The sequence below is a fragment of the Diuraphis noxia genome, unplaced genomic scaffold (assembly GCF_037042655.1).
Source record: "Diuraphis noxia isolate RWA-SAM2 unplaced genomic scaffold, SU_Dnox_SAM2 contig0004, whole genome shotgun sequence".
NCBI classification, from domain to species: domain Eukaryota; kingdom Metazoa; phylum Arthropoda; class Insecta; order Hemiptera; family Aphididae; genus Diuraphis; species Diuraphis noxia.
Window position 1 is genome coordinate 58,718,519 of NW_028301714.1, and position 11,436 is coordinate 58,729,954.

At 31.8% G+C, this 11,436-nt stretch overlaps 1 protein-coding gene across 1 annotated transcript; it reads left to right on the forward strand.

Moving 5' to 3' along the window:
- The first annotated feature begins 1,776 nt into the window (after positions 1–1,776).
- net (atonal bHLH transcription factor 8-like protein net) lies at positions 1,777–7,039 on the forward strand. The gene is made up of 2 exons (XM_015519247.2): positions 1,777–2,101; positions 4,776–7,039. Exons 1-2 carry the CDS (start codon positions 1,990–1,992, stop codon positions 5,732–5,734), a joined length of 1,071 nt encoding a protein of 356 aa, XP_015374733.1. The 5' UTR covers positions 1,777–1,989; the 3' UTR covers positions 5,735–7,039.
- The last annotated feature ends 4,397 nt before the right edge of the window (positions 7,040–11,436 follow it).

Sequence of the window (11,436 nt, forward strand, 5' to 3'; positions counted from 1 at the left end):
CGATACAATACTAATGTATATAAGTCGTAAGTGATAAGTATAAGAAGTTCCAAGTTTAATGTATAATAACCACTATAATCTAAGTACAAAATATATTTCAAAAGTAAATTTAAAAATAATAAATGAATTCAATAACCTACATTAAGTTCTTAAATGTAAAAGAGCTCACAATACAGAATCCAATCGACTGTCATCTGATCGTTGTCAATGTTAAGTGCCTATATCTGTTAAAATGAAGGAATTTGTATGTTATGCAGCAGAGAGTAGGTGCTAATTTGCAGCATAAACTACTTTTATATATTATAATATTTTATTGAGAGACTATTTACATACAATCTACCTCCATAAATAGATTACAAATATGAAAATCATACTGTTTATAAAAAAACGTAAAGTATTAATTTTATGCATGTATAGTATGGAGAAATAATTAAATTTAAATTTAAACCATTCAAAAACAAGCTTTTCTACTCTTATCATATACATTATCTACTCTACTAAAAACATTCAACATCTTTTTTTTCAAATCAGATATTATTTTTTTACTAGTTTTCACGATGTTTGATTCTTTTGATTGCTAATAATTCATGGTGTGGTATAAGATTCATTATAATTTATTAATTTATATATATACGTAAAAGACATGTACTTACGATTGATGTAGACAAAAACCATTATAAAGGGTAGAAGGCAATAATAATAATATCGCGGGGGTGATGTGACTGCTCGGAGTCAGAAATTGTAGATGAGAAAACAATGAAGAGGAGCTAACAGTCGCATTAAAAAATAATACAACATTTTTTGTGCCAGTTGCGTATATAGAAATAATTTTCGAAGTTAGTTACAATAGATAACAAGTGATTTAGGGATTTAGCATCCAGCGTATAATGTCTATTCAAAAGTTTCTAAAGAGGAATTTCGCAATAACCATCTAAAGCTAGATGTGATAATTATTTCATGATAAAAATACTAAAGAGTTAAAATTACGTAAAAATATGTTATATATACGTTATATTAATGTATAGGTAATAACCGCATAGATAAAGGTATATTTAGATTTCATATGTGTATTGAACCATCATAAAAATAAAATATCAGAATGTAATTTGGAGCTTATAAAAATTCACATTTTTTACTTTACTCAAATTATATTATATATTATAATCACTACCTTAGTCTATATGCAAGTATGATAATTTTCTTCTATTATCCTAGATACCTACTGAAAAGTTGCTGAAAAACCATATTATTCAATACACAACATTTACATACCTATAAATGATGTTAAATTGTCAACGGGTTGAAAAATATTGAACAAGTAAATAAAATATGTTGTCCATAATTTACGTTTTTATAGGATTCAATTCAACTGAAATTTTTTTTTTTTTTTGGGGGGGGGGGGTCTGGTGGCTCACTAACCCCTCCCCTCTATGTGCGACAGCGCCACCATTTGTACATATATTATACGATCATGTGGTATCGCAGTACCTATCAGTACATATTTTGTGTCAATTGATGTGTAGACAATGAGACAACATTAATGTTGATAAACGGTATCAAAATATTGTATGCACACATGTTTTTGTGTAACATACGTTTGTATGTACTATTTTGTTTATATCGATATATATATATATATATATATATATATGTGTGTGGAAGAGAGAGAGAGAAATAGAGGATGAGAGGGTATGTGTGAGTGTGTGTGTGAGCGCGCGGTACGGGACGGGGACCACATGTTCAAACTGAACAATGCGGCGGAGACCCGAAGACTACCGCAGTACCGCGCGCTGCTGACCAGTCACCAGTACTGGTCTAGAAGACAACGCGTTCGGTTCACGGTTGTTCAACATAATCATTTTTTTTTTCTTACATCGGATATTATTAATATTTTTCAATAAGTGCGAGTGTTTAAAAAAAATTTTATTATTCGTTCGATCAGTGAATTTGTGCTCTGACTATACTTAGTAATAAACTAATAATAATACAATGGTGACTTCGCGCATATCATTAGAAGGGCTTTTGCAAAACAGACTGACTACGGACATTTGCAAGGACACGTTAAGGATGCAAGGAAACGCAACGGATTTGTTTCATTTATGTAAGTTGTCTGTACATAACATTGATGTAGATTGTTAATAATGAAATACCGGGCCACGGGCAAATAACCGAATAATATAATATAACTGATACTATATTTTGCACAATACACTTCGTTTCTAATCACAACGAATTAAACATTCTTATATTTTTCAAATTTATTTAAAAATTTTATATAATTTAACTATACATAAACGATAAATCTCATAAATAATTATCTCTATTCATGACTGTAGAAACTCTAAAATAAGAATTTTAATTTTACATACCTAATTTATACCTCAACTCATCTCTTTAGATTATTAATAAATCTATATGTTATAGGTTTTATTTCTTAAGTGTAATTTATACGATGGAATTTTTTTTGTTTGTCTTAAAATTTATTAAAACCACATTTATCATATATATATTTAAATAATAAAATAAATAATATCATAAAAATACTAATAAATACCTAATAACAAACGTCAATCAATAACCATGTGTGTATAGAATATAGTACCATGTTATAATATAGACGATGATTTTCGTCAATCATGCATACAATATACATCATATGAAACTCGTCGGATGACTTATCACTCAAATTCTTCATGCATGTACCTATCTAATAAAAAATTAGATTTAGACCACACCTAGTTCTAGAAAATCTAAAACGCCCACCAGGGAATTATAGAGATACAGACTAATATAAGATTACACCTACGGAATAATTTTTATGAATGAATCTTCATTTAATACCAAAAATCCTATTGTTGTTAAAAAAAGTCGAATAACGCTAACATTGTGTATGTTACATCAAACATGTTATATTGTATTAAATTTGCATACATTGTCAAATACGGGGTGATAAAATGCGTAGGTGCCGTAGGTTTACACAATAAAAAATAATTGCAGTCTAAATGATAATACGGACGTACAGCTTGTGATGTACCAAATGTCTATTACTGTATATCCTACAGTCTACACCTATAGATTAAGTATATAATATTATACATAATAAATTATTATTATAACAATATGTTGTGTACACATGCGAACCATATATGTATAATTAAATTTTATATTACCTAATTACTAATTAGTATTTACAAATAGTGTGGGAAACTAAGAATAGGTATAGTACTGTACTTGAGTCTTGAAGTGCTTAAAAAATACTTAATTAACTTTTCATGTTTAAATAATATGATAAACTTGTAGCCGACAGCTGTATAAATAAATGACAACAAACAATAATTGACATCAGTAAAATATCAATAAAATATTATACTTAAATTGTAAAGAAAATACGAACAAAAAACCGAATACATTTTTCTATTTAAACATCAAATACTTTTACCACTTGTTTTATTTATAAATTAATATCTTTAATAATATAGTCTACCTATATTATATTGGTATAATTAAATCGTTCTCTACTATACAAATTTTATTTCATATTTGATAATATACGATTAAAAATAAAATATTTTAAATGTTTGATTGTTTTCAAATTATCAAGAAGGTACCGGCAAATATTATATTCACATAGGTATTTTGATCAGTAGCGTAATCAAAAATCTCCTGGATTCTTTAACGGCACTCATTTATAAAAACCAATGTAATATAAGTTATGAGTTATGACATAATATGACACACTTATTTAATCAGAATAGATGCACATACAATTTGTTGTGAAATCAGTTGGTCTTAAATAATACTTAATAAACACTATTGTAATCGATTAACTAAAATTAAATTTTTTAACTATCAATAATTTTAGTCCAGGATGATCAGTTTAAAGTCATTCGACATTTAAAAAAAAAACACTTGCAGAAAAGGTAAAATTAAAATAAATAGTAAATGCACACATGCTTAACACACACCGTTTTACATGTAGGTAGCAATATTATGAATATAAATACTAATTACGATAATATAATCGCGTAAAGATAATGACAATAACAAAAAATATCTGTGTATCCAAATCATTGGAAACTGACATGGAAAGCCCATTTCATTAGACTTGTCGTTTGAAAAATACTATTGTATACATATATATTAGCATAATAGGTCTATTAAAATTAAAAAAATTATCTAGTTTATATAGGTCCACGATATATAAAATAATTATATCACTAATCCAATACAGCTACAACTTATATACTAGTTAACGAGGCGTTCATAGTATTCGACTGACACTCGATATGTAAACTATATAATATAATATATTATAAATAATATTTAAACGTTATATTAGAAGACTTTAGATTATGCCGAGATTAGTTAGAAAAAAACATTTAACGTCGGATAAGCATTTTTTTTTTACATTGTCTATACAGGAGCATTAAATAGTTGGAATTTTTATTCTCCACAATGCTAATTGTAAGATTATAGCGAACTGTATGACTTTAATTTGTAATTTATATTTACAAAAATATTGATTGTCAATAAAAATCCGTATAGTGATAAATTGATTTTAATTTATTGTTCGATATTATCAATACGTGAACATTGATTTTATTCATATTATGTGTTATAAAACTTAGAGCGTCCGATGATATGTGAAGGTGAAAATTAATACCAAATATTAACTGATACAAGTGACAACACTTTTACCAGCAAGACGTGTTTTAAATTATTGTTAGATATTTGATTTTTATAATAATGTGTTTTTTTTCTTTGACTTTTCACAGATGCGGGTAAACACCTCGCGGACGACACGTCGTCGTCGTCGTGTGGCGCGGAGATGATGACCACCGTGACAATCAAGCGGGAAGCGCACACGCCCACCACTGACCAGAGCGAAGACTCCGGCGTGGACGTGTCGGCTGTGGCTGATGGCCACGTCGGTCGCGGGCCGTTCAAACGAAAACGGTCGGACGACTCCGACTTTGGAGACGGTTGTCCGACCGCAGCCAAGTCCAGCAGGACGGCTGATGCTGCCGCGGTCGCGGCCAGTGTACTGCGGTCGATCAACATGGAAGCGTGCACTCCGTTCAGGCCGTGGAGCTGCAACGACGAATCGTCGTCGGACGTGGGCCTCCGGCTGTTCCATGACATACGTAATGTGGACAGGATACGGACGCTGACGCAGCAACGCCGCAGCGAACAGTCGCCGTTGCCACCACCGCCGCCGCCGCCAGAACCGCAACCCTTGGACCTGACCAAAAGCCATCGGACCGCGGCGGGACCAGCCAACGCCGCAGAGTTGGACGCGATCACGGCCGACGATGCCGAGAGCTCCGCCGAATACGCCACACCGTCATCGGGTGCGGCGTCGTTCCCATGTGCAGTCACGGAAACAGCCTCGGCCGCCGGAGCGTCGACCACCACGGCCACGACCAGGTACAGCAAAAACATGTCCCGGGCCCGGAGGATCGAGGCGAACGCCCGCGAAAGATCTCGGGTGCACACCATCAGCGCAGCATTCGACACGCTCAGGGCCACCATACCGTCGTACTCCCGGAATCAGAAACTGTCCAAACTGTCGACGATCCGGATCGCCAGCGCTTACATACTGACGTTGTCCCGACTGCTGGACATGGACTACAGCGCTGAGCACGACAGCCCGTCCGTGGCCGAGTGCGTGGACAACATCACGGGTATCATACACATGGAGGGTAAGGCGAGAAAAAGGAAAGACGATCAGTGATGATGATGATGATGACCAAATCGACGTTAACGTGATACCGCAGAATCGTGAATAATATGTTTTTCCATATTGTATATCATTACAAAATATAATAAATAAAAATATTATATTTTTTATTCGCGGAAGACGATTATATTATGAAATGACAATGTTTACGACGAGAAAGACGTATATCACAATATCTGCGGATCAAATCGACTGAGCATACATCTAGAAAACTGCAGAGAGAGAGAGAGAGAGGGAGAGAAAGTAAACGTATTGAATATTAATGTATATACATAATATATTGATTTTCGTCGTACAAGTAATATACTCGAAGTTCGGAAATAATTATTCCAAGCAGTGATGATAGAATCACCCTCCTCATCACTGGACACGGCGAACGTCACTTCAGTGCGCACCTTTTTCACCCTCGCGAAGATCACAAAAGCCAGACGCTCGTGATCCACATGTTAAAACACATGGCCATCACACTTGTCGCGTAAATAATATAAGGTTGTAATAAATATTATATTAATAAAATATTATATTGTTATTGCTATGACGAGTGCGCTGGGCTTGCGTTTGTACACCTATATATAGTATGCACGTCGACGGTTGACCTATAAAAATAAAACTCATGCAATAATAATATAATATATTATACATGATGCATATTATTTCGCGTTGTTATAAAGCACAATAGCGTACTGCACGCACACGGAAACACGACATTTTGTATAAGTCAAAATAAACGTTGTGATGTACGTATGCATATTTTATTATATTATTATAGTGGCATAAAATAATAAAAATTATTGTAATAATATTATACATATTATATGCTACCTACCTATGTAAAGCTTATAATTGTATACATTCCGCAAAAAAAAACATCAATTGTTATTATTATAATATTATAATCGTCGACAGATTATTGATCACGAATACTATATACAAATAATACTACAATAATTATATATTATATAAATAGTGTTTTATAATATATCATGTCGTCCGCTTTACCCGATCGCCAACATCGATCACCGATGCAGATGTGGTTACAAAGCGGTATAATATATATGGTTACTACACCCTGACAGTATGCCCACCCACTATTATATTATATCCTATTTTTATTTTTTCGTTTTGTTATTTATACATAATTACGTATACTAGTCAATTATTATTTATATCGATGTGTACCTATACATAATATTGTATATTATTATACCATATAAATTATTATTTTAAAAAAAATTTACAATTGTAAGATTTTTTAAATTATTTATTAAAATTGTTTTAATACTCGTCGTCTATACAATATGTACTGTTTATACATTTATTTTTCATGGCGCCAATCACTGGATTCTTCTGTGTCTTAATTATTGTAAATACTAAAGTCCTATAGTATAGGACCTATACCTATATATAATGAGTAACATGAAACTGTTACTTTTAAAAAACAAATAATTGTCATAATATGCATAGCAGGTAGACATGATCAAAAATGGGAACGGTGATGTGATTATTATTACTAATAGAGTAGTATTCGTTTAGGTCGATGAAACGGCGATTAGTAGCATGACTTATTTTTGGAAAACCAGCCTATAATATTATGATGTAGTCGTTTAAACGTCCGTCAAATGGCACCCATTAACCGTGTCGGACATTGGAACGCCAGTAGCCATACATATTTTGGAATTTGGACTCATAGGACATTATGCGCACACTATATAATATGATGTGTTTTGGCGGGGCCAATTAAAACGCACTTAGAACTAATTTGGGATGACACAATAGTCTTACCAACAGATGCCACACACTAATCACTGTGCAGTGTATGTCTGGGTCGTTTCCACGACATTTTACATTTCTCAAAGTATATCCATAAAATAAACTGAAATATAATATTATAATCTACACTACAGTAGAGAAACGCATGATAATAATATTATATATTCAATATCAATATATAACGATTAGTTTGAAGTACACAACGCATATTATTGTACGTTTTATATCCGTATGACGTTTAGTGCATCATATACTGGTGCCAATCATTGCAGCTGCGTGCGTCTCACCTAACTTTTTTATTTTGAACTTTATATTATACAATTTAAATTATTATAATAATTCAAAATAATATGGCGCTTAAGAGTTAAAACTATCCTATAAAATTATTGTTATATTATTTGGTAAATGGACATTTAACTTGATTTCTTTTAAACATACATTTTTAGTTTGTCAATATATAATATATATATATATTTACAAATAATTTATAAATCTGTAACATTGTCGTTAACGTTGGGCATGACTCTCTGTTCGCGGCTCGTTTAAGTTTGGCATCATATAATAATTATTGATATGTAATAACTAATAATCAGTGGCGTATCTATGTATTTAAGCATAGAGGTGCACCTAATTTTTCGGGCCCCTTATAAAGTTTCAGTTGCTACTTGTTGATTAGGCCGATTAGGGGCTCAAGGGCTCTATTTATAAAACACAGCTAAAGGGCCCTGGTGCAATGCACCTCCTGCACCCCCTCTAAGTACGCCACTGCTAATAATACGTTAAAATTATAAATTACAAAATTTTGGCTATGTAAATGTGAAAACGTCGCACAATCCTGAGCTCAATCGTGCTTTACCGCTTTAATATTATCAATAACACTATTCACTGGGAGTAACACGTTAGGCATATCATTATACACCATTATATTTAAATTTACAAGTAATTTTTATCTCGCCCCTGGAGAGATTTTATCAGACGTTTATCGTTGAAAACCGACGGGCGACAATATTGACCTAGATTCATATTATGTCCATGCACCGCACATTGTATGTTGTGTGTGTGTATTTATGTATATGTATAGATGTGAATGCACCGCGATGAGTGACACATCAGACAGACCTGCGACTTTATTAAAATAAATTATATGCACTAACCTAACCTATGACGGTTTGGTCGTGAATCGAACGGCACGACGGACGACAGAGAAAAAGCCCGACGACAATAAACGGCGACGACAAAAATGATCACTAGGTATAGTAATAGTGTGCATATATATATTATACTGTTTGATGTAATTTAAATGCAAGTAAATAGCAAATAAGTAATAATAATAATGCAGAACGTATGGTCACCTGCAAACTCTTAAATATTTATTGTATATATTGAAATTATAATAATTGCATAACTTCATTCAAAATTAAAATATCGTGAAAAACCTATACGTGAGACTTAGCTTAAGATTCGATAATGGATCAATTCATTCTAAAAAGTGAAAAAAAAATTTTTAAAAATGGATTATTTTGAAAATAAAAAGAATGCGCTGTTTTCTAAACACACATTATAGATATGCTACATCCATATAAACAATTTTTACAAAGAAAAATAATTATTAGAATTTTTTTTGATGAAAAATACAAAGTTAATATTGAAATGATATAAGCATATATAATTTTTTTTTTAATTTTTCATAGGTATTCAAACTAAACAAAAATTTTGATAAAAAACCATTATAATATTTTATTTTTTTGATAGGTAATTTAAATATTTTGCCATAAAAATTTGTCACCTGAAGCAAAAATGCTCTTTTTGCACTTGGGTTTATGCAACCGTGATTGTGACCAGATTGTATCGTTAGTTAGTAAAGTTGTTCCGGTCATCAGTATTATGAGAAAAACGTGGTCGATGTTTCTTAGCGCCGTTCGATTCTCGATGAAACCATCTTCGTGTCGTCGTACACGGACGCATTAAGTGTTGTGTGACGACATTTCAACAAAAAAAATCTAAAGAAATCTTTATACTTGCGGAAATAAATATATAGACCGATGATGAATTTCATATTCTTAAATTATTATGTTCTTGTAACGGTGACGATGTGACTGTGGTATTCGATGGTAAAATGTGAGCAATATTAGTAGTATAATATAAATATATAATATACCTACCTAAGTAATCCGAAATCCCATTTGGCTGCGAAATATTTGAAAACGTAGTTTTTATACATTAAACTATTTAAGTATGTTATTGGTACATTTTTTAGGCCAGCAAAATATTTCACATGTCATAAACCTAATTCAAATTGTATTATTAATTTATTGATGGTGCTTTTCAGTGGCATAGCTGACGGAAGGGCTGAGTGAGCTGCATCCCCCCCTCCACCACCCGAAATGTTAAGAAAATTTAAAAATTATTTTAATGGTATATTAAAGTCACTAAAAGTCTTAAAATGTATTTTTAAAATATAAAAAGAAAATTCATTGCTATTTTTATTATTATTTTTTCTACATGCTAAACTTATCAATAAGAACTTAGGTAAGCCACCACTGAGTAAACATCGACTTCTACCCCCCGAATGAAACGGTGATACGGTGTGTGTTCGGTACCTAATAGATAACTGATAGAACCGAAAGCTCCCTCGACACGAATCGGTTTTGTTCGGTTTCAATTCGGGTCCAGAGTTCACAAAAGCAATTGGTCGTTTACACACATACGGTCTAGTTACGGTTCGGTAACGTTTACGGCAAGGGAAAATATTATTTCATTTTTAATTTTGTAATTTACATTTGACAATGTCTGATTCACTTGACATTGATATTGAGCGGCTGATTACATCAGTCCAATCACGTGTAGTGCTGTGGGACAAAACAAGTGAAAAGTATAAAGATAAATTTAAGACGCTGGAAGCATGGAAAGCTGTTTGTACGGAAATCATAGACGGCTACGAAGATTTTGACGACTCTAAAAAAAATGATATTGGTACGTAGGTATTGCATATTTTATTTCCGTCGAGTATTAAGAATATTTAAAATATTTTATGAGTCCTTTCCAAATTTATAATTAAATTGGATTTTACTGATTTTAGTATAAGCTATTTTTGGCATGTAACATTATAAATAATTGTTTTATATTTTTAACTGTTTTTCTGAAAAATAAAAACATTATTTTATGGGAAACCCTTAAAACTAATATGTTATAATAATATTTATCCTACTTATACGAAAAATAATTGTATTAATAGTTTGATTTATAAATAATTATAATTTGTATCATTAACTACTAAAGTACTAGGTACCTATGCCCGTACTATATGCTACAAAGTAGTATAAGCTACTATGTAGTTATTTCTTCTTATTATTATTATATATTTAAATTGAAATATGTAACCAAATATATTACATTTTATAATTATAATATTTAATTTCGTTATTTATTTGTCATTTCAAAATATTATTTTATTTCAAAATAAATGTATTTCTGTTTAATTGTTCATTCTAATAATTGATCTTATTGACTTACCTAAAAGTGATTGCTAACATCTGAACTGGTTGAATACATTCGCGCATAAATATATCTTGGCGTTGAATACAGTCCTTTAACTTCAAATGTAATTCATCAAATGATGTCGTAGACATCCTGAAGTAATTTGAAAATTTGTCTTCGTGCTCCCTTAATCTCGGAAAAAGGGTATAAAATGCACCAAATTCCACCCGTTTGGTGAGGATAGGGTGTACCCAGTGAATTCGATTATTCCTCTTTCGTTTTTTGATTCTTATTGAGAAATAACACAGCAGCAATTTGTCTTTTCTCCATAGTGAGCATTGTGGGAAAAGTGAGTGGCAGAGTATTCGATGATTCGGTCGTGAGATCAAACCTTATATTAACCGAGTGTGTGTGAAGAGTTTTCATTCGTTTTAGACGCTACCGAAAAT